The 24,993-nt window shown below is 41.0% G+C and overlaps 1 protein-coding gene across 1 annotated transcript in view; it reads left to right on the forward strand.

Moving 5' to 3' along the window:
* Positions 1–3,304: 3,304 nt before the first annotated feature.
* The window catches only part of ZNF292 (zinc finger protein 292), a 49,224-nt gene continuing 27,535 nt past the window's right edge, over positions 3,305–24,993 (forward strand). The window contains exon 1 of the mRNA XM_063150613.1: positions 3,305–3,481. Within this exon, the coding sequence (XP_063006683.1) occupies positions 3,320–3,481 (162 nt within the window). The 5' untranslated portion in view covers positions 3,305–3,319. The remainder of the gene's footprint in view (positions 3,482–24,993) is intronic.

The raw sequence follows: 24,993 nt of genomic DNA on the forward strand, positions 1-24,993 counted from the left end.
TAATTTTTTAAATTATTTAAAGCTATTTCAAACAACTCGTCATGAAGACTCCCTTACCTCTTATGCATTTCTAACCTGGCCCTGCATCCCAAACCATAAAGAGTATCTGATGTGCCTCCTCTAAATGACAGCTTTGAGACATGAGATTCAAGGTATGGAGCCAGGAAAACACCACGCTGCGGAAATAATAAATCAGTCAAGGAAGAGGCAAGAGTAAGAGAACAGGGAAGAGTGTAATTGAACCCCAAAGCACTTTCTGATGGTGAGGAGCACTTACTGCAACAAGCCCTTATCTTAAATATTTATTTCTAGCACACCCAAGTAACAAGACTTTCAGGACTTCTTGACAAAAAATTCCATCTTTGAACTGGTGTAAAAGTCAGGTCCTTCCCCTTCCAGTCTTCATCCTTTTTTTGTTCTTTCTCACCATCTTCACAGTCTTTGTTCTTGGACTGTTTTGGCTGAGTTCATTTTTTTCATCCCTCCTTTAATTGTCCATCCCAATACATGCATCTTACTCATCTGCTTCTCTCTTCTCTGTATTTTTCTGTTTTAACAGCAAGCGAGTTATTTGACTATAGTTACAATTACAGTCAATGTTTCTTCTTCTGCAATGTAAGCCTCCTCTCTCTTATATTCACATTCTTCCACTGTCACACAGCCTGCCCCAGAGGCCCATGAGGAAAACAGGTATCTGAAAAGAACTTCTGCTCTGCACAATCTCTTTCTCCTGTCAACATTAAGCAACAGCTCTTCTCTTCCATGGGCTCTATCCACCATAGTGTAGCTTCTGTCAGGAGTCAAATGCAGGATGAATAGCAAGGCCTTGCAGTTGCTCTTTTTCCTTTTCCTCTTTCTCAGGCCATTGCCACACTTGAATCAGTAGCTGTCATCACATTCTCACTATTGTCAAGAAAAAACAACTCCTTTGTTTTTCACTACTGTTTGTGGTCATTCCTTCTACTTAATTATTATTTTCTGTGTCTCTTAGATATAAGATTAGCAATTCTCTGCCTGTGAGTCATGATTAAAGACAGGAGTCCTCCCTTGCACAAAGCTCTTGGAGGTTAAAGTGCAAGTCCTCTTCAGGGCAGCATTGAAGGACTGAAGGACAGGCTACTTCTGGCTTGACCCCGAGGAGAAGAAAACAAACAGTGCTTACTCTACCCTCTCCAAGTGCTAACCATTGGCATGATTGAGAAACCCATACTCCCCTTCTCCTTCCTTCCTGGCCTGGGCTCAATTCAGGACACCCCCTGGTCAAGGCAGAAACAATACAGCAAGCTAAAGCAAGGACAGACTATCAATTGGGGTATTGTGATTCACCCTTAAGTGAAAATAATTGCAAATGGCACAGTATAGGACAGAGTTATCCAGAGGAGGACGTATTTTAGATCCTGCAGATATATTAAGCGATTGAAAAAGAATAACCAGGTCTTCATGCCATTGTTTCTAGTATTTGCATGGCTGACTAGAACTGGCATTACAGGTGGTTCGGTAGCAAGGGATACATGCAAACCAGATTTACTTGGTGCTACACTAACCTTAAACGGAAAAGCTGGAAGTTTTCTCTTCTGCTGCTTGTAACAGAATGGATTTCCTGTGCAAAAAAAGTCAAGAAACTTAAAAATGTTTCAGGCTTACAAGTCACAAATAAGATACCTACTTGGACGCTTGTATGGAAAACAAGAAACATACCACTTTGGGTTCACTGCTATGACCCAAAATGTGGCCATTTTTGGACCAGATTCCCACACCTGTCTCCAAAATGTTGCATATTCAGTGCTCTCACTGTGAATGTCTACACTTGCAAACTAACAGTTCTGGAAGAACCTCTTTTCTTCCTAGCTCTGATTTAGTATTCATTTCACCATATGCCTCAGCTTTCAACTGTGTGCAAGAAGCAGGTAGTGCCACTTGTCTTTTTGTGACCAAAAAAAAAAAAAGAGAACATAAGATCAATCCCATGGTCATGCAAGACAAGGTAGTGGGTATGGGATACTGAGTTACACCTGGATCAGTGCAAGACTGAAAGGCATGATTAGGGGTCTGCTGGTAGCCTCTTCCAGTCAAAATGCTGTTACACCCAATATAAGTTAGTGCAAAGCACCAGCATTCCTCATTTTTCAGATGATGTGAAATGCCCAGTTTAAGACAGCGCTGGCTGGCTATGAGAAATGATTCAGTTCAGCTCAGACAGGGCTCTCGCTGCTGTAACACATTTCCTCCTCAATTCCTCAGTGAGGGCTGGCAATGTGGGGAGTGTGAAGCCATCAACACACGTCAACCAGTGCAACCTAGAAGGCTGCAAAACATGTATCCATGCCAATTCAGTGTCCATCAGATCCATGTTTTCCTTCTCACCAGAATCAATGCCTCAGGCCCGTCTCCAGTACTTCCAACACCTGTGACAGACGAAGGAGTCTCCTCAGCTAATTCAGTAGATGCAGGGAAGGACAATGTCCATGACTGGAGCTTGGCACTACTGTGAGTACATCACCAGTGTGTGAGAGGGTGTTTGGCCTAGCATGCAAGGGCAACAAAGCCCTCCAGAACTTCCAGATCTCAACTGCTTCATTTGAACCGCCAAGCTGCACTTCCCATTTCCAATTACGAAAGCAGGATGATCCAGGTGGGAAGACAACTCAGTGGCATCCTTGAGGCTAACACACTTCCTGCAAAGGAAGAAAGGTGAGGTAATCAACAAGCCACAAAACCTCGGTGGTGTGGGCCACGGCCCGTCCAGCAGCGGCTCGCGCCATATGGCGCTCTCAAGTGAGAGGAAGGATTGGATGTGACCCTTAGTGCCACGGTCTAGTTGATCTCATGGCGCTCAGTTATGGGCTGGATTCGATGATGTGGGAGGTCTTTCCCAACCTAACTGATTCCGCGATTCTGAACTCGAAGATCAGCGGGCAGACCGGAGCAATCCAGCCCTCCGTCACCGCCCCCGAGGCCGCCGCCATTTGCGGCCGCTTTGCCGCCAAAACGCGTCGCCGCGCGGGCGGGGGAGGGCCCCGTCACGTGGCCGCGCGGGGGCGCGCCCTGGCGCGCGTGGCGTGGCGTCACGTGAGGCGCGGAGGCCCCGCCCCCTCCCCGGCCCCAGTCCTTTGCGCCGCGGGGGGACGGCGGGCGGTGCGCGCGCGCGCGCGCCGCGCGCTCCCGCGCGTCTCCATCTCCTCCGCACGTGACCCCCCGTCCCTGGAACGTGGCATTGTGTAATCACGTGACCCGGAGCGGAGCGGGGGGAGCCGGGGGAGGCAGGCAGGGAGGAAAGGGGGGCGGGGGGGCTGCGTACGCGACGGAGCGGGGTGCGAAGATGGCGGACGAGGAGGCCGAGCGGGAGAGCGGCGGCCCGGGCGGCGACCTCCTGGAGCTGCGGCGCCTGCGGGAGCGGCTGCTGGAGCTGGAGACGGGGCTGCGGGAGAGCCGCGAGCCGGCCGTGCAGGCGGCCACCGAGTACTGCAAGCAGCTCTGCCAGGTCAGGCCGCCTCTTCCCTTTTCCCTTCCCTTCCTCCGTGCCCTGCCCCCGCCCGCTCCCTCCCCTCCCCGGCGGGGTGTGTGTGTGTGTATGTGTGTGTGAGAGAGAGCTTGGCCAGGCCGGAGCGCGGGCGCCGGGCGGGACCAGCGCCGCCCCCGCCGCGGGGAACCCGCAGCCGGCGGCCCGGTGCTGCGGCCGGCGCGGGAGGGGGGAGCGGGGCCTCGGTGCTCGGGACCCGGCCGGGCGATCGCCGCCGCCGCGCGTTGTGGGCTGAGGCGGAGTGGCCCCCGCGCCCGCTGCCGTTCCGGCCCGGCCCGTAATCCCCATCCCCCGCTTCGCCTCCCCCCGCCCCGGTTCTCGCGGTCTCCAGGCCCCTTTGTTGTGCTCTGCGGCTCGGCTTATCGAAGGGCCCTTTGTTCCTGGCGGTGGCGGACCGGGGGCCCCCCCGTCCCCGTGGCTCCGACACCCCTCCTCCCCTGGGGGCGAAGGGAGGGAGGCGGCGGCCCGGGAGGTGGGGGCTCCGCCGCTCCCCCGAGGGGCCGGCCAGGAGCTGCAGTCCGTCCCGCGTCCCTCGGCGCGGGGCTCCTGCCCTGTGTCCCCTTCCTCCCCCCGCTCCCTTCCCTGTCTCCTACTCGGGAGGGATAGTGGAGTTTCTGCCATGCCGGGAAGGTGAGGGTGGTGCTGCTGGTGACAGGTCTGTGGTGTCGCTCCCCGTTTTCTTGCCCTATCAAGGGAGCGCAGTCCCACCTCGGGCGAGGGCTCCCGAGCCGGCACTGCTTGAAGCACCATTGTGTGTCATTATTCAGCCGTCGGGTACAGGCCCGCTTCCCGGAGCTTGGGCTGCTCCTGAGGCAGGGCTTGTTTGCAGGTGTTTCTTCTGAGCTGGTGAACCTGCTGAGTATTTGTTCCTAAACAAACTTTGTGGTACTAGCTCCACGGACTGCTAAAAAAGCAGACCATTTTAGTCATATCTATGTCTATACATGGCCTTGATTTCTCTTAGATGTCCTTTCTTGGATAGCATTGGGTGCATCCCAGTGTATAAAACAAGTTCTCCAATATTTCAGGCCACAGAAACCGCTACTTGTGTAGCTTTACTTTGTTTAATAGTCTGGCTGGTACAAGTGATAGTGTTTGTTTACACATTACTGTCGCCCATTCATGGATGGTCAGGCAAATTATATAAAGGTGGAATGAGTAAGAGTGAATTCACATGGTTAGTTTGAAATGTGTTTTATTTATGATTTTGTATCTGGTTTGTTAAGGAGTTGATTCTTGGTGGCCATTGTAGCATGCTAATTTCGCATCTGTCGCTTCTGGATTAAACTGGGCTCTACTTCCTACTAACCAGGAAGATTTGCTACTAAATATTTTAAGCATAGTTTTATTTTATGTTGTATATACGGTATTCATATGTCAGGTTCGTTTTGCTCTGGTCAACATTTATCATGTTGTGCCTGGTTAGAATGTCCATGTTGATGCACAGAAACATTGGGTTAAGCACAGAGAGATCGGTTTATGTTGGTTCAGATCAGTGTGTTCTGAGTCTATTTTATCTTTGTGTCTACTTTCTTAACTTCTTACACTGAGAGGTGGAAATGTGCCTTTCCTGGCTGCGGCTCGGCTTGTGAATGAGCTGTTCATTGAACTGAAGTAGTGTTGGGTAGGTGGGAATGAAGACACCATCCTTGACATGTACAGAGTAGATTACTGATGTCTAAAGCAGATTTATCACTGAAATCGTGGTTGCGTGTTCTTAGCGAGTGGCTTCTAGAGTTGATTGATTGATTTCAAGTTTAACAAGTATGAATATTCTTCTCATTACTTTAATGACTGTTACAAAAGTCCATTGTAAAGCCCAAGTTTACTATGTTTTTTAACCATGCACCTTTTCAAAACAAGTCTCACTAAGCAAATCAGTTGTGTGGAAACTGACATAGAAATCATGCTGTTTTGAAACGAGTTACTCTTCCTTCCATACCAAGATTTATAGTACGGCTGTATCTGTTTTTGCAGCCTGAAGGCTGATGTGTAACTCTGAGGGTTGAGACATGCCATTCAATGTTGAAAGATCCTGCTTTTCAAATTTTGAACAGAGGACTAAACAGATGCTTAATGTATTAAAAAGTGTTGTTATGCAAGCATTTTTGTACTGGTTCAGCAGGCGTTTTTTAAATCTGTTCACCTGTGCTTGTGGTGCCAGAATACTTATCCAGCCTCTTCTGCAGTTTTAATCCTTTATTTGGGCTAACACAAAATAGTATTCGTGATTCAGAGAGTAGGCTTAGCTACTTAGCTTGCACTGCATGACACGAGGTGTAGAAAAACCATGTAATATAAAAGCCATCTCAGAAATGTCTTCCAAATAACAGTTTAAAGCTATCTGCCATGCTTTCTGGAATCAAGTCTTTGAAAATATATGCATGAAAGAGGGATTTGGTCAAATATATGAAACTGAGAGTTGTTGTTTATTATATATATAAATTGAATATATATCACTTATTTATATCTTGGGTCTAGAAGCTCAGTAATGAAGAAATATTTTAGTATTTCTCTCAGTATTTCACAATATTTTTTTTTCCTGCTTAGTTTCTACTCATGTAATAACTGCACAGATCTTGGTCTGGTGTCCTTGTTTGGTTTTGCCAGGTGGTCACTGGAGCCCAGCAGTCACCTAGCTTGTTGCCATAAATTAACTTTTATTTTTTTAATGAAGTGGATAACAGTGTTCAAGAAATAAGCTTCATGTCAAATCAAACTGATGAAAGCTAAAGAATGTGCAGTAAAGAGTGGAAAGATCCTTAGGTTCAAAGGCAAATAAAGGATTTAAGTATTCTGTTCTTATTAAATGAAGTGGGAGCTGTATAGCCAAGTCCTTTATCTCGTTTTGCAATACCTCCGTTTGAAATACTTTATTGTTTATAACCCAACAGTGTAGAATAACTATTAAAAACACAGGAAAACAAGACCCTTGTACCTTGACAGAAAATGTTATAGACCTGTTCTCTTGTAAGAATAAAGTTTACTTTGATGTATTTTATATGCAGCATTTCATTAGCTATAAATATGTTTGTGTGTTGCTGCTGATTGCTCTGTGAAACGATGCAATTATTCTTAAATTTTAAGGGGATTATAGACTGGACCGTAAATCTGTACTAGATCTGTGTGATTGTAGTTCTGTTCTCCATTGTCAGCCTGCAATGTTAGCAAGTGGAATTCACATCCATGTGGGTGTATGTAAAATGATTTTTTAATTGTGATTTGTGCTCTTCCATTGCAATTCGATAATGAGCAAATCCTTGAGAAACAATTATGTTTTCACAAACTGTGTGAGTGCAGACTGTGGCAGACAAAACAAGTGTCTTCAGTTGTAGTGACTAAAACTTGCAAGTGTAAATTTTGCAAGAATTCAGAATGATCTGAAGAAGATTGCTCTTCTTGTCACCGTGTGGTGGCTGATTCAATTATTTTCAGACTTGGCTCTTAAAGGTGACCAGTTGTTTATATTCAGTTGGAGAAGAGCAAAATGTGTGTCCAGGTTTTTGTGCTTGAGAGCTAGGTGAATGTGCTGCTGGTGGGTATATCAGAGCTCCTCGCTATGGGCTGTGTTCCCTTCCAGTTGTCACTACACAGTGTGCCCCTTTTTTAAAAAATTTATTTTGTATAAATAAAAACAGATTTCAGACTGGTAACAAATTTTCTGTTGTCGCCAGGTGGTTGTGAAATCTTTGTGGTGCTTCTACCTCTTCTGACTGTTTTTCTGTAGTTGACATGTTTTGAGTCTTCCCTCCTTTGTTATTTTGACACTTCATTTCTTTCCTGAATCTGCTTCTAAGGGTTGGGGTTTTTTTCTCCTGCTGTACTTTGTGGTACAAATTCTCCAAAAGTGTAAAGCAGTTTGGTTTGTTCTACTAATGTGCAAGTTGTGAGCATAAAGTGGCCTGTATTATGAGCATAAGATACAATTTGGATGGTTGTGTGGCCTTTCCTCAATACCTTTAAATGCATTTTTGGTTCATTTCTTGATTGTCTTATTATGTCTGCCTGTTATGAAAAAGATGTGTTAAAATGTGTTAAAAGTGTGCTTAGCTGTTAGTAGACACATTAATATCCTTCTAGTGTTGGCAGTTTACCCAGTAGTAACCTTGAATATTCGTAACACTAGTAGCAGAAAAGGTGTAATGATGACAGGAAAATGGGGGGGGGGGGGAATAAAAATTTTGGGGTATTTTAAAAGATACCCCAAAACTTCTTATGAAGAAAAATTGTTTTTAACTGCTCTGCCTGTACAGTTTGTTCCTACTGCTTTAAGCTGATTTTTACTGTGTGTTGAGGTTCTAGTGAGGTATTGGGACCTTAAGGTCTTACCCTATTTTTGGGTGTGCTGTCATGCTAGAGTAGATCTTGGTAAGTTTTGGGGATCTATAATCTAAGATGTCCCTCCTAAAAGCAGACCTGCATGTCTCTACATAAAACCCTTTTTATTATTATTATTACATATTTGTAATCACTGTATAGTACAGGTTTCTGCTGGAGGTTTGTTTCTGTTGGAGGTTAGGCTTATGTTTTCTCTAACAAATTCTCCTGTTAATCTTACTATAATTGGCATTCAGTTTTTATACCTCACAGACTTGCACTTTCTGGTGCTGTCACCCACTTCAGCTGTCATTGTCTTCCTCACTTTTAATCTCTGTATTCTCAACTTCCTCTTCAGACACCAGATGACAGAAATAATCTTCAGTTCTATCCATAAAATTTGAAATAAAGCATTTCTTAAACCTTTTACCTAGATGTTCTGGATTTATCCAAACCTAGAGTCTGTCTTAATCTAGTGACAAGGAAGTGTTTCAGTAGGCTGCTTTATTTTTTCCTGCAGGAGTTAGATATGATCCCTTGCCAGGAGTAATTCTGTGTCTAAAGACTTCAAGAGCCTTTGAAGGATGTTTTTTGCTATTTCATTGAACACCTGCAGTTGTGATGTGACCATAAGATTAGCGTTCACTGATGGTGAGAAACACCACCAGCAAAACATCAGGTGCCTTTTTAATATAAGTAAGAAGACATTTCCTGTTTTGTTAATATCCTGCCTGATTTCTTACTCCAGACAACTTTAATCAAACTCTTCACTGAGTGGATAGGTAGGTATCCATCTTAGATTTTGTTTAGCTCAACAGACATGATACAGGCACAAACTGATGGAATTTAATTGTTAGTAAGTTGATATTTTCGGAGCTTTCAGTTCAATTATGCCCTGTCTAATCAAGTATGTGTCTCTTCTTTTGGGTATGCTTCCACTTTCAGTAGAAAGTGTTTTCTGTTGAGTCCAGTGAGGGATTTTTACACTGAGGTAACACTTAAAAGTTTCTGTTACTATGTTTCTATCTTTTTTCATTTCCTATTTCCTATTCCATTTTCTTACTTCCTATTTTTTTGTAAATACATTACCACAAGTGCAAGATTCCCATTATAACTTCCGGTACCTTTGATTTTACTTTCATACCTGTGGCCTCCAGATGTTCTGGTATTCAGGGAGAGATGTACAGCTGCCAGAAATAGCAAGGAATCTGCTAAAATATAGTGCATCACACAGATTCCCAAATGCATGAAGAGAAACACCTGCCACCACTCTGTCATCATGCAGACTTTCAGCTGCCTCAGGCATTTTTGTGCTACTTCATCACTGGGAGACCTGACATGTCAAACAGTCACATTATCTCTTTGGATGGATAGAAGCAAAACCTCCTGGTTTTTTTTTTTTTTTCCTTTTTAACTAAACTGCATGGAGTTAGGGAAATTGTCTTGCTTTCAAATAAAACAGTAAATGTACCTATCCAGTTAAAATGTGCGTAATACATTTTTAGAAGAAAGCACCCTTGCTGTTTAGGGTAAATCTGATGAGTGAACATAAATGTTCTAATCCTTGTCCTCAATAATGGCATCAAGCCCCAGCATCATACTAGATTGGAGCTGGTCTTTGTTGGAACTGTTGAGATCTGTACTAGAAGGTTTTATTAATAGATTTTCCTGTATTGAAATAAGCCAGCTAGACCATGATTCCAAAGCAGCATTGATTATTGATAGGCCATAGCTACAAATGCTTGTTTAATCTGTTCTCAAAACTATCCATTGAAGAAGATTAAAAAAAGCTCTCTGCATAATATTAGGTCTGTGCTTTTTGCATTGGTTAACGACTTAATGTGTCAGTTCAGTTTTCTTTGCCTTCAATAATTTCTTCTGGCCACTCTTGCAGTATAACTTAATATCTTGTTGCAGCTTAAGACTATTGTGATTTATTGTATCCCATGTAGATAACGAAAAGTAGCATATTCTCTTTCTGTTGGAAGCAGCTCTTATATTTTCAATGCTATTTTCAGTTATTTTCTACTTTTTACTTTTGAGAACAGTTTTTTGCAGTTCTTGATGTTATTTTTTTCCTATTTTCCTCTTTCCTTTTTGCTTTGTTGCTATGTCTTTGGAACATATGGGATTTTTTTAGTTTTTAATTGCAGGGAAGGTAGTAATCTAATAAGAATTTGCTAAGAAGGTGACAGTCTATCTAAGACTCAGGATTTAACTTAAAACGTTTCTCCTTCCAAGTACAAATATTAAAGAGAAAAGTGATAGTTCTATGAAGCTAACAAATTGAGGCTGTTAAGAACATGCAAAATGTAGATGGAGGGATAAAAATTACTAAAACTTCAGCATGTTGACAAAAGCTCATCTCTCCATGGAAGTTCAGCAAATAGATACTTAGTGTCATAGTTACCCTGATGCACATATTTTGTGGAGTTAAGTTACTTGATGCTTTTACTGAAGTTGCAGAGAAAACCCCTTCTATCGGCAAACCACCGTTTCTCTAGGAAACACTTCTAGTGAAAAGTTAATACTCAGAGGTCAAACATTTTTAATTGGTGTCTTTTAAAGGCCTCCATGCATATCCTTGCACAAGTATAATACAGTGTGTTTATTTCTATAGTTTTCAAGAGGAAAACTAGCCTGAGGTTCTTAGGCCACCAGCTTCTTTGCAATGATGATGTATAACAATTTGCAAATTTTAGTTTAAATAACAGGTAAACAGTATGGCTTGAAACGGTCTTTTGAGAGAGCATTTCCCATTTTATTAGGTCTGTGCTTTTTGCATTGGTTACCAACTTAATGTGTCGTGTTTTAGGAAGTATGCAAGTCTTTTTTAGAGGTATGAAATATTTTTTTTATGTTTATTCTTCCAAATATACGTTAAATACAACTCCAGGGTATTATTTCTCAGGTCTTTCATCTCTAAGGATGAAGTACACTGCTTTCATTTGTGAAGAGTTAATCTAATAATACCTTGTACTTGGCAAAGACTTTCAGAAAGAAGATATATGTAATGTCAAAAAAGCAGCGGAGCTTTATAAAACTGTTCTCTGAAAGTAGACCTGATCCAGTTGGTAATTGGACCAAACTTGCAAAAACATGTGCCTTTTTTGGTGAAAATAGTTTGGTCAAATGTCTCTTCCATCTTCTCTTCTGTTACTGTTGTACAGTCTTCTGGTATACAATATTTCTAGCTTTATGATTTCTTGTATGTAGGTAAACTAAACATTTATTAGAGAAATAGGAAAATCCTGTGCTAACTAATGTAGCTCTCACTTGATTATTACTCATTCTGAACCAGTCATACAGTTCATACAGTAGGAACTCATGTTATACAGACCACTACCAAAGCTCCATCCATCTTCAAACACTGACTCCTGGTGTTCCTTCTCTCCTAACTGCTGGATAGGTGCATTTGCTGCTTTGAGAACCTTAACTCCCTGAAGTAAAATTCTTTAGGATAAAGACCAGTCTTTATTTGTAACTCTCTGTTTTCTTTTGGATGAATAGAGCAGTTTTCATTTGAGCTGGTGTAGCATTCTCAGTGTCCTGTATATCAAAAAAAAACCCCAGATTCGGGAAGGATTCCTCTTCTGTTTTTCAGAATGATGGAGAGAATGGGTTCTGTCAAGTAGACAAATCCTGTTTGGTGTTTGTATATCTAACAGACCAAATAATTGTTTCAGTGAATTGGTAAAGTACATTCAGTGATCAGGCATTAAATCATGAATAAGGAGTTCCTCAGTCTTGTGATTCATAGAATGTTAGGGGGTTGGAATGAAACTTTAAGATCATCTAGTCTTAACCCCCCCCTTGCCATGGGCAGGGACACCTCCTACGAGAACAGGTTGCTCAAGGCCTTATTCAGCCTGGCTTTGAACAGTGCCAGGTTTGTGGCATCCACAGCCTTCCTGGGCACCCTGTTCCAGTGTTTCATTGCCCTCACAATAAAGAATTTCTTCCTAATACTTAACCTAAACATTCCTGGTTTCACTGTGTACCCGTTACTTCTTGTGCTATCACTGCAGTTCCTGATCATGAGTCTCTCTGGATTCCCTGTAGGCCCCTTCAGATACTGGAAGGTTGCTGTGAGGTTTCCACACAACCTTCTCTTCTCCAGGCTGATGGCCCCAATTTCTCAGCCTGTGTTCATAGGGAAGTGCTCCAGTCCTCTTGTCAACTTCATGGCCCTGAACTCTCACAATTGCTCTCACAATTCCATGTCCTTCTTATGTTGGGAACCCAGAATTGGATGCAGTACTGTAGATGGGGTCCCACAAGAGCAGAATAAAGGGGAAGAATCACCTCCTTTACCCTGCTGGCTCATGCTCCTTGTGATGCAGCTCAGGATTCCATCTGGCTTTCTGGGCTGTGAGCTCACCCTGCTGGCTCATGGTGTCTTTCTTCAGCCATCACACCCAAGTGTTTCTCTGCAGGGCTGCTCCCAGTGCTTTCTCTGCCCAGCCTGTCGGTGTGTCTGGGATTGCGCTGACTCAGGTCTAGAGCCTTGCACCAATAGCACCTCTGAGCTCCATGAGGTTTGCACAGCCCTCACCTCCATCCTGTCAGGGTCCCTCTGGGTGGCATCCCTTCCCTCCAGCATGTTGGCTTCACCACACAGCTTGGTGTCATCAGCAAATGTGCCGAGGGAGCGCTTGGTCCCACTTTCCCTGTCACCAGCAAAGGTGTTCAGTCAGCCCCAGCACTGACCCCTGAGGGGCACCTCTGCTCTCCATGTGGACAATGAGCCTTTGACCAAAACTCTTTGCTGTGGCCATACAGCCAGTTCTTTATCCACAGTGTGGTCCATCCATCCAATCCGTGCCTCTCCAGTTTGGAAACAAGCGTGTCAGTGCAGCAGAGCATCAAACACTCCTGAAGTCCACATTGCTCTGCCCCTATCCACCAGTGCTGGTCCTGTCACTGAGTGCTTGTTTCAGGAGCCTGTGGTGATATACAGGTTTTTAATACAGGGAACACAAGGATAGGTACAAGTAGAGAGTAAATGTTCAGAATCACAAAAGACACAATCTGAACTTCTTTATTTTTTTTTAAATTGTTGCAGGGTTGGTCTTATGAAGAGAATTGTAGGGATAAAAAGTAATTTCTGTTTATGAATCTGTAATAGTTAAGATGATAAAACTTCATAATCCCCATTCTGCAGACTGGGAATTTGCATAATGTTTTTGGTGAAACTTGTGCAGTGACTGAACTCTGCTTTTGGATACCCAGCCAGAATTGGTCATCATGTCAGTGTGACAGCAGGAACTCAGAGTTCTGCTCAGGTTTGCCAACATATTCAGGAGAAAGTATAGCCTTGGTTCCTCTCCTTTCCCACATAGTGACAGTACTGTGACAACTGGTAAAAGGACGGTGGTGGTTATTAGACACAGTGTGGTAGATGTTGCCTTGTTCTTTCACTGGAGTATCAATCAGATGGAAGGCATCTGCCAATTTGACAGTGCTGAGTAGACAAGTTTAAAATAGCAATTGAGTAATCTCTCTATTGAGGATGAAGATTATCAGTTGTCATCACAATTAAAAGGGCAGTGGGAGAAGTTGATAAAGATGGCTAATGCAAAAATGTAATCTAGTTGAACTATAGAAGTATTGTAATGTCTCATTTCACTTGTTGAGAGACCAAGTTTAAGTCACCTATGTTGCAGGAAATGTACATATTTCCAGATTAGACACAGTTATTTCTGGCTGTCTTCCTATTTTTAATCTGCCCATATGCCAGTCTGATAGTTAAAAGAATAGGTAAATTAGATTTCCTGGCAGTGGATAAAAATTTACCGTAATGAACATCCCGCCACATTCATGAAATGCTTGTTTAATAGCCAACTGCTGAATGCTCTTTTTAAGTAAACAGACTAAAATATGAGTGTTGGGATGACAACACTGAATTGAGACATGATTGAATATCTGAATAGAGAGAAATGTAGCCTAGAACTACAGCAAGTTCACTTATGTTAGGATGCAAGAGAGAAATTTGATACCAATGATCCAATCGGATAGAGCCTGTTAAATGCAAAATGTTGAAAGATTAAAGGCAAACCTAAAGAATGGTAATTTCTGTTACTGTATGTGGCAAAGCATGAGGCTTAATGAAATTGGTTGCTGGTGTTTTAAATAACTTTATTTGTTCTAAAATAGTTTATGGATGTAACCAGAGGCTCTCCATGCATTTTCTAGGTTTTTCTAGGTCTTTTTCTAAAACTAGCTGGGATTTGAATTCTAAGCAAAATAATGCCTAAAAAATAAGAGGACAAATAGCACCAAGGTAATTGTGCTTTTACCTCTTTCAGTTTAATAATTAGCAAGCTGAACACCTTCACTATGTGTTCGGCATGCCCAGATGAAAAACATGCAAATTGCTTGTGCCTTTTAACTTATATTTGGGGAGAGAAATATCTCTGTCAATTAAGAGAAGGTTCTGTGTTTAGTAATTAACTTTCAGTTGTCTCCCTTTCCTGTGGTTTTTTTTTTAACTTTCTGGGTGATGGTATATGACGTAATTACTTATGAGAGTTGTAGTAGAGCCCCACAAGCTGTTCTTCTATTTCTGCTTCTGTAGTTGCTGAGGTGCTTTTTTTCAAACCTTCCTCTAAGACAGACTTTGTCTTAATAATATAAATACATTTTCCAACAGCATAGTTACATCTCTTGGTTTTGTATCTGTAAATTGAGGGTAGTGGGTACTTGCCCTTACACAGTTATATGCATTAGAGACCAAACCTGAGATTTTGTTGTTGTTACGTTATCTGCCTAGTGATGTATAACTAATGGATTAGAGGCATGGCTAACTTTTTATGTTTGTGTGCCAAAGAGTTGGGGTGCTAAAGTTCCTAAAAACTGAATTATAATAATAGTTAAAAAAAAAATCCTCAAGAAGTTGATAAAGAAACTTACCTTTAAGATTATGACATGGATTCTTCCCACAATCTCTTAACTCAGAGATGTACAACCCTGAGAGTTACTGGAAAGGAGTTGTAAGAAGTCATCAAGGTCATTTACACCTTAGGTGGTGTAAATATGTATAGGGAGAGCAGAGGGGAGTTCACATACTCAGTGCACTCTTCCATTTTCAGAATCATTGAAATCTGTTTAGTAATTGCATATTGATGGTAACTAGAGCTGCAGTGAGTTTTATTTAAAAAAAAATCCACAGAAGTGACCTAAGTAGAAGTGGTTATTTGAGGCGAATCTGTTTAGGCAAGAGTTAAAAAGCAGCTAATGGTAATTCTTACTAACTTTCTATGTTTGTTCAACTTTGATATCTTCTAATTTTGTGGAATGATAAACAACATAATATGTAGTTACGTTACAAGCTACTGAATATATGTATGAATGTGTAGTGCTTGAACAGACTGAGAAAATGAATCATTCATTGCAGGGTAGTTGGTTACGTTTACTGGATTTCAAAAGTATTCTAATTCTTTCGAACAAATCAAAATTAGTCAGCAAGTAGTGTCAGTTCTTTAACAGTTACCTGTTCTCTCTTTGTATTCTGAACTTAACTGTTGTCTCTAAAAAGTCTCCAGGGAGGACAGCTTTCCTTAAGTATGAACAGAGGAATGAGTTACTGCATGTCTTGATTTTTTGCTGTTTCTGTGAAGCTCCTTTTCCTTTTCTGATGGAGCTTGAACATAAAACCTAGATGTGTATTAATTTTTCCAGTTAATTTTTCCAGTTTCACCACAAAAAAAAAGTTCAGTTATAGATCAGTTATTTCTTTGTCTTCTGGTTTGATAGGCAAGATTTTAGATTTACTTGATCAGTCTGAGAACAAAAAAAAATTAAGAGGATGATGGGGGAGAATGTTTATTAAAAAAAGGCTTGTAGATGGGTAGAGTTTTGAAACACTTTTATGGATTACCTTTAAAACAGTTCAGGAAACTAGTACTTGAAGGTATTTGAGCTCATGTTTTCTTTGTTTAGATAATAAGAACTGTTTTTTTTTGGTGTTAAGTGATGGGTATCTATATCACAGAGTGCATACCTGTGTATCTGGGTTCTGAAGGTACCAGTAATAAAAACCAGTGCTGCCTTGTAGATGGTACTTCAAATACATGGGTGAACAGAACTTGGGTGGACTATTTTTTTGCCTGTGGAAAGAGAAACACTTATACAGACAAGAGTATGAAAACATAGTTGCTCATACAGTCTAACAAAAGTTGCTTTTAGTGTTCTGAAATTCTCTCTTCAGTAGATGAATGAGACAGGGGTTGAAAGAACAGTTTTAGAAGTGTGAGCCAAAGGAGTGAGTTCCTGTATGTTAATACCCTGGATCAGACACAGGGTTTGCTTTGAAAGTGATCTGATCATCCCTGTTGGCACACTTCTTTCTGCGTTGTGGAACAGTGTAGTGTGGAAATTGTAGTGTCTTTTGGATGAAACTAAACCAGAAGCTGTGCTCCAGAAGCAGTTGCAGACAGTCTACCTCAGCTGCTAACAAGTATCCAGTTAATGGAAGCAGCTGAATGCCAGTCTGAAATACAACCACTTGTGATGGGTTCAGAACTCTCTTTTCTGCTGTACTATCTACTCCTTGTGCATTGCTCTGGAATGAATGATATAGTCATTGTGAGCTTTTTGTGGACCAGAACCTAATTGGCAAACTCAGATTCTGGTTTTGAAATTCATCTCTGAATGAGTGTTGACTTGCTGATTCAGTATTTGCTAATCTTGACATGACTTTCCTTTGCTTTCAGCTGCAGAGTAGGGAAGCCGGTGATGTTAGGATGGGCTTGCAAAGTGTGAAAGCAGCTGGAGTTCTCTGTTTGAAGGGAAAGAAAAAAAACCAGCAAAGATTGGAACTGCAGCCTGTCAGTGGAGGAGAGGAGTTGTAATGGGAAAAAAATTGGATAGCTCTGCACCATGCCTGCAGAAATTGAGAGTGAAAACAATTGCTTAAATACAATCTTGCAGTAAGTGATGGAATTAAGAGTCTGGCTTCAGTCCTCTCTTCTGGGCACAACTCAATATCTCCATTAGAATTAAAGCGTCATCATTGGATTCTTCAGCCAAAGGAGTCTTGGCTTTCTAGAGCTATATTTTGCTTAACAACTTTATTGTGAAACAATTCAGAAGACACATTCAAGTAAAAATAGCATAGCAACAACTTAAAATCTTGATAGGCTTTAGAAATGAAAATTGAATACAAATTGAGATTGATGTTCTTTGATCAGATAATTTAAATAGTATTTGTCCTGTAGAAAATACAATTGCATTGGCTTATGTCATCCACAGTTTTGTATATGCAGTCTGATGCTGTGTATCTACTTGACTCCAGATATGTCTAAATTTGGATTTCTAATTTATTTTTAGTGTCTCAAATACTGGAGTTTGGCTGTTTGATTCTGGATAGTTTTGTATTATAATAACATGTAAGAGCTAATATTCTTGCAGCACTCGTGTAGCTACAAAATCAAGGTAACAGTGCTAAGCCTTGGTAAACAAATAGTGAATCAGTTAAGTAGTGCCAGTTTTAATTTGTATCATTGAACTGCTTTGGAAATTATTTAGAAGTACAGTGCTGTGTTGTTTTGATGTAAAATGACCTCTCTGTGTACAGTTCTAAATAAATAAAAAGTGGTTTTGTTGATTTTATTACAGCAAATCTGTGATAGCAGTATTTTAGATGGGTGCTGTTCTGCTGTTCTGTCTGATGCTTGTGGACAGGTTTAAAATATGTGGTTTTCTATGTAAGTTTTGTTCTAACCTAAAAAATTGTAAAATAGCCTGTACGGTATCCCAACTGAAAAACAAAATGGAAACAAGTAATTTATGTTTGAGCTTTTCTGTTGGACACAGAGGTGAAAGGAAAGGAAAGATTGATTATGATCATGGTGATGTGGAGAATGTCTTGATCAGATGGTTGTCATACCACAGCAAAAGCAATAGATACTCATACTTTTTTTCCCCCTGTGCTTTTTTATATGGGAAAGAGATGGGATTTATACTATGTAACCATTTAGTTTACTCTTAAAGGTTTTAAAAAATCATGTCTTACAGTATTTCTAATGCCTAATGGTAAAGTCTCATGGGCAGTCTGAGGTAGACTTGGTTTAAATTAGACACAGAAGTAAGGGGGTTTTTGACATGCCGAACTAGTTCAAGAACTGTTCAAGTTTTTGCGTGAATACTTTGTTCATTTGATATCTTAGCTGGGTAGTTTGTCCTTGTACAAATTGAATGTAAATGCTGGTTGCATCCCAGTGATTCCTTAGCTGCCTCCACTTTCCTCAAATAAGGTGGGAACCTTTCATGGGAACCTTAACCTCACAGTTTAAAAAAAAAAAAAAAAGAGTTGCAGCAGTTGGCATTTTTTGTGGTGAAGGGCTTGTTCTCCATCTTCTGGTAAAACACTGAACAACAAGGAGGAGAGAAAGGCAAGGAGAGACATCACAAAATAAAAGATAGTTTTCATCTCTAGAACCTTTAGATCATCAAGGCTGAGAATAATTGAAGCATAACACTGTAAAGATTTTTTTTTTTGTGTGTGTCCCTTTAGGATATAACTTTGCTGTGGGACTTCACAAAGACATCATCTGGTACTAATATATGGGTAGGAAATCTTCTTGACTCCAGATATGTCTAAATTTGGATTTCTAATTTATTTTTAGTGTCTCAAATAGTTAGTTAAAAAGAACACATGTTATGAAGCTATTCTGAACCAGTCTGTTCATTTTGCTTACAGGAGAGAGGCAGCACAGGCAATGTTGCTGTGTTCTCTTCAGTTCTGATGGTCTGGAAATGCTTCTTGAAGCAATTCCTTTTTAGAAGCTGTGAGGACGATTGCCCAGTGCATGGTCTTCTGCTCAGTGGTCATGCCTGCTATCATCCTAGACATCTTCTAATTGAGTTCTTTGACACTGAATTCTTGGGGTGGGGATGATTTTACTATTGCAGGCCAGGACTGATACTCTGCAAGGAAGGGGAGATCTGTTCAGGTTCATTTACAGGTTCATTTCTGTCTTACTAGTTCAGTTCTGTGCCTTCATGTGATTCACTGGAATTGCACAAAAGACTCAAGGCCAGCAGCCTGGCATAGTTTGTAAGCTATCATAAATTGACCTTAAAAGCAGACTATTATCAGCTTTCCAGGAATTTGAACAATGCTGTCTTCATCACATGCTCAGTTCTTTAATGGTTGTAGTAGTCAGATTATGCATCAGGCTCACAGTTTTACTCTGAAAAATACAGCTTTTAAAAATAAACTTGAATTGAATGAGATGAATGTTTAATCTCAGCCCAAGATTCAGTGTAATAGGTTTGTTTCCCAGAAAGCAACCCAAACAAACCAAAACTTTTTATTCTGCTATTTTGAAGTCAGAAGATAGCATCACCATCATGACTATACCTAGCTGCTTGATCAAGAACCCACGTCAAGTCAGCATGTTCCTTGTGTTTCATGTCTTAGGATTCAGGGCCTTTGGCAGGGACTGAGCTGTCTTGCAATTTCTAGCACTTTCTCCAGTATCCATGATCTGTTGCCATTCAAGGGCTTGTCACCTCTGCATGCAATTTGAGAACTTTCCTGCCTATCCTGAAAGACTGGAGAACATTTAATTCTGCTGTCTTTATTCTCCAAAGCAGTGTTTTAGTGGCCATTCAGCATTTTTTGGACTCCTTTTTTAAAGGTGTTTTATTTCTCACTATATTCTTCTGTTCTTGGTCTGAAGAATTTATGCATGTACAATAAATTTATTTATAACAGCTTTATGTTTACCTTGCAGTTAGAATATAATTCACAGATAAAAAAAAAAAAAAAAAAAACAACTTTTTGCTCATCTATATTTAATGTAGGTATTTCAGTGGTGAATTTATTGGTATTAAAAAGCACCAGTATATTCATTTTTTAAAAGAAATGTCTTCATCTTGGATATCTCAAAGCAACTGCATAAACCTATATATTTATGAAATGTTTTTAGAAGTTTCTGTATCTGCTGGTCTAGCTGCACAAATTGTAGCTCTCAAAATACTTGGTTACCCTAGCATCAGGATGTGTGCACACCCTTAATGTGGCTCCATCTGGGAGCTGTGCTTGTGCACAGTTGCCTCGCGTGCTTCTGCGACGGAGTGCTGCACATCTGAGATTGCTCAGCATTTCCTGTTGTTGTGAGTTGTGAGTGAGCTTATCTGCTGGCGAGATGTGACTGGTGCAGATTCTCAACTTGGAGGCGGGAGTTGTGTCTGTGTGCACATTCCAGGACTGATGAACAGTTCTTGTGGAACCATGGATACTGCGAGAACTTTATTGTATATTTCATGGTGCTCCTAACTCCCCTGGGAAAGGAAAGTTCAACCAGCAGTTTCAAATCTGGTTCTGTTTTCTTTTGAGTAATAGTTCAACGTAAGCAGTTAGTTGTTGTTCGTTACTACCATACCTGAAAAGTCAACAATGTGAAGAACATGCATGGGAAATACTTTTTTAGAGAGAAGCAGATAAGTCAGTTTTCCTTTCCAAAACTGCAACCTAAGATTATAGGTTGGAGTTAGGATTTGGGGGGTTGGGGGGGTGTCTTTAATCTTACTAATTGGGTTATTTTGGTAATTGAATAGTAGACTGCTTCTTTGTTGGAGAAAAAATACAGCAGAGAGAAATTATCGGGGCTCTACTAGTCAGACTTTCAAATCCATGTCTTCATGTAGTGATTGTCTTCAAGGTGTGGAGATCAGTGCAAAAGGCAACAAAAATGAAGTACAGAATCACGAAGGGGAAAATATTTTTTGCTAGAGATCTAGTAAATCTCACTTTTCTAAGCTTCAGTAAAATTACTTTATAAGTGTCAAAAGCAGAAGGATGGCAGTTCAGGAACAAGTAATTGCATAGGGTACAGAATATTGGGATACATTTCCATTTTAATTTCAGTTTAGCTCTAAATGGTAAGAGTATTATAGCTTACCTTCAGGGCTACACTTTGTTTTGTAATACAAAGAGAGGATTGTGCTGGTAATACAAAACCAGGAGGCATCATCTGTTCTGTTTGCTTCACAAGACAGCATGGCTGCCCTGTCAGTGTTGTTCACATTCAGCAGCAGTCAGCATAGGAAGGTTTCCAATAGACACAGTCAGTATTTTCATGCCCTTACTGCTCCAGTGTCTTGCTTTGCCAGCTTCTCGTGGCTCGCTGTTGCATGTTTTAGTAACTTGCACATTGACAAGCAGGAGTGAGACTATTACTGTGCATTACATTCTTAAAATACAGCTGTCTGTATTTGAAAGGTTGTTCGTGCTCATCTGTAGTACTACACAAGAAATTTGAGGAAGCAAGAGTTTAAATAATTGCAAGCAGACAGTAGTGTGGAACTTTTAAAGATCAGTATTAGAATTGCCATTATCTTTCTGTGCTGTTCTTTAGCTGACCACAGGCAATATATTTCAAGACCTGAGGGAAATAAATACAGCCTTGTTTTTCACAGTTTGCATGGAAAAAGAAAACATTTTCTAGATGATAAGTTGTACTTGAACAGTACATATGTGGTAGAAATAGTATATGGTACTATAAAATATTTCCTTTCCCTTTTGTTACATGTATTTAACAGGCAATGTCTGGCACTAGATCTGATTTTCTGACACGATCTAATGTACAAGACAACCGTTCACAAAGAACATCTATTTCAATCATATCTCACTCCCCATGTCTTATTGTCAGATAATAGTATTGCCATGGTAAGCTGATTTATTCCTTTAAAAAACCTTGTCTTTCAGGTTGTGAGCTGACCATTGACTTAATTAATTGTGTGTATCTCTGTTGTTATAAACTACATTAACAGAATTGTCTGCTTTTCAGAGTATCTGAAAAATGACGTATGATTTTGATAAGAAACATGTACTTTCATGCACTTTTTGAAAAAGGAAGACTAAAGATTTTGGCACTTGATGTTTTTGATCTACCTTTGGCCAGAATAATTGTGTGAGATCTTTCCTTACTAGTCTAGAAAACTTGCAGGCTTAAACAGACAAACTTCAGATATTCAAATACTGAAAGAAATCATTTTTATATCTCTTCCCTGCTTTTTCATTTCTCTAAATTATAATCTTGTAGGGAGGAATAAGATAGCACAAATCATTTTCATGTATTGTCTCACCATAAGTCAGGGACTGGGAGATCAGAATCACTCTTAAGTGAAGGTCAGGTTCATGACCACCTGTGGAACCTGATTGTACAAAGTTCATTGAATCCTGGAATGGTTTGGGTTGGAAGGGACCTTAAGGATCATGTAGTTCCAGGCCATGGGCAGGGATGCCATTCACTAGATCAGGTTGCACAGGACCCATCCAGCCCAGCCTTGAGCAGTGCCTGGGATGAGACTTCACCACCTTCTGAGTAAAGAATTTCTTTCTAACATCTAATCTAGACTCGCCTGCGTTCAGTTAAAGCATTTCTCTTGTCCTGTTGATATCTGCCCCCCCAATTAAATACTGGAAGGCCACAGTGAGGTCTCCAGAGTCTTTTCTTCTGTATGCTGATCAACCTCAGCTCCCAGCTTTTATTCCTAGGAGTGCTGCTCCATTCCTGTGATCATCCTCTGCACCTGCTCAGCCAGGTCCATGCCTGTCTTGTGCTGAGGACCGCAGGTGCAGCACTCCAGGCTGGGTCTCACATTAAGGACAGAGTAGAGGGGGAAAATCCCCTCCCTTGACCAGCTGGCCACTCCTCTTGTGGTGCAGCCCAGGATGCAGCTGGCTCGCTGGGCTGTGAGCACACCTTGTTGGCTTATGTTCAGCTTTCTATCTATGAGAACAAGCAAGTCCTTCTCCTCAGGGCCAATGTCAATGAGTTCTCCCAGTTTGTACTCACATCTGGGCTTACCCTGACCGATGGCAGCACCTTGGACTTGGACTTGTTGAGCTTTGTGATGTTCTTGTAGACACAGTTTGCAAGCTTGTCCAAGTCACTTGGGGTAGAATCCCTTTCTTCTCATGTCGGCTACCCCATTCAGCTTTGTATCATCTGCAGACTTGCTGAGGGTACTCTTGATCTCAATGTCTGGGTCATGGATGAAGATATTGAAAAGCACTGGTCCCAAGATAAAGTCCTCAGGGACACTTACTCTGGATCAAACTATGCTATGTGTCTTCTTCCTTTCAGTCCATTTAAAACTAAGCATCAAATTGTAAACCAGTCCAAAGCAGTCAGTGGAACTTGATTTGACTCAAGTGGTTATGTTATCTGGTTCATTACAGGGTACAGCATCTCTCTGCATCTTCCTCTGTATGGTGATACCAAACTCAGGATCTCCAATTCATTTTCATTTCCTCATGATCCATCATCTAGGGACACAAGCTATGACTGCTTATTAGAACATACCTGTCACCTTCACAGGGGAGAATCTTAAGCCAAGAAAAATATTCTTAAATCATGTGCATGGTTTATATGGGAGACTTGCTTTGCTGGTTTTCTTCAGTTGCCCTTTCTTGACTGGAACCCTCACTTTCCTTTGAAATTTCTGTTCATGATAGCAGAACTGTAGCTATTCTTCACCAGCTTTGAATAAAGCTTGATGTGTTTTCTTGAATCAGGCCATTGGTGGTTCCTCTGAAGGCAGCTGCTCTTTTGTACCAGGTGGTTGTTGGCAGGTACTGGCGCAGTGAGAGGTGTGGCTGTGCCAGGGGGAGCCCTGCCTCTGTGGGAGTGCTCCATGTGAGCAGCAAGCAGCAGTGATCTCGCTGAGAAGTGCTGGAGCTCCTGCCCCTGCCTGGGTGCGTGGAGCTCTGTCATTGCTTTGCTGCCTCTGCCACTGTGGAGCTTGTTTCATGCAGCCACTCTCTGTGTGCAGCTCCCTAAGACTCATCTCCACATAACACAGTTGTGTCATTTTGTTTGGATTTTCTTCTGTGTGGATGAGCTTGAAGAAAGTCACTGAAATAGAGGTTTTGCTGCTCACTGCAGCTGTTTGAGAGATGCAGCTTACCTGTGCGACCACTGTCTGTCACTTTCCCAGCCTCTTAGTCCTGTGGGTGTAGCAGGAAATGAAACTGACAGTCCCAGGCATGTCCTGACATAAATTTAAATAAACTACCCTTATTCAGGTGTGTTCAGGGTAAGAATCTGTTCTTCAGAGCTGAAGAAACATGTAGGTGTGGACCATACACGTGAACTCCTGTTAACCGTTACTAATGCTGTCTTTTAATATGAAACATATTTTACCACTGCTTTGATATTGTAGGGCTAGTTTTAGCAAAGAAAATTGTTCAGTAAAGCATTCTCTTGTGGGTGGGTTGCTACAGCAACAGTCTTGTAAGGGCTCTGATAAAGATTGAAAAGTAAGGTCTGAACCTTACCTGTGATTGTATATTTTCTACAGTTTAAATCACAGGTATAGTACATATTTTTATTGTACAGGTCAAGATTATTCCACTTTTAGAGGATTCTTGACTGTATAACCTGCTGCTAAAATAAAAGGCCTGTTTCAGTCTCAAAGAGCAAAACTTTTGCTGCTGTGCTCAGAACACAGTACTTGGCTTGATTAACAAGCATGTCCCGAGTAGGGAGATAAATAACTTAATGAGGCCCAGGGCTGGGGGTAAAATTCTTTCTTTTTATGGTTGTAAGCAGAGCACAACACTGATTCATTAAGCAAAGCAGAATGAATTTAATTTTCTTTGTATAATGGCAGTGCTGTATAGTCTAGAGACATCCAGACAAGGAAATCTGTCATACTAACGAATATTTTTGAAGGGTGTGGTGGGTGTTAATGCTTAATATAGTTCACATAATGGCTTGGAAGAGGCTGATATATATATATGAGATAAAAATAGCACTATTTAATGCTGAAATTAGTGCCACTGTGTTATAGTACAAACTTCTTCCTCTTTACAGTGTGTTTGCCACTTTAAAAAGATGGTAATAACAGGTCACCAACACTCTGAATACTTTTTGTTAGATGGTGTATTCTGAGAATTTGCCAATCTGTTGATTATATCTATTTTGACTAACTGCTAATGAACTTCATATCTTAAAAATGAGATTTTATTTACTTCAGTTTATTCTCAGTAATCTGAATGTAGATTGTAGTGATCTTTGTTGGACTGTCATAGTTTCTGCCAGTGCTTTTATAATTCTTCTCTCATCCAGTTTTCTGGTATTAATGACTGCATGGTATTTCTGCAAAGTTCCTATTTGTTTTATTCTCCATGCAGGGAG

Source organism: Melospiza melodia, chromosome 3, assembly GCF_035770615.1.
Source record: "Melospiza melodia melodia isolate bMelMel2 chromosome 3, bMelMel2.pri, whole genome shotgun sequence".
Lineage (NCBI taxonomy): Eukaryota > Metazoa > Chordata > Aves > Passeriformes > Passerellidae > Melospiza > Melospiza melodia.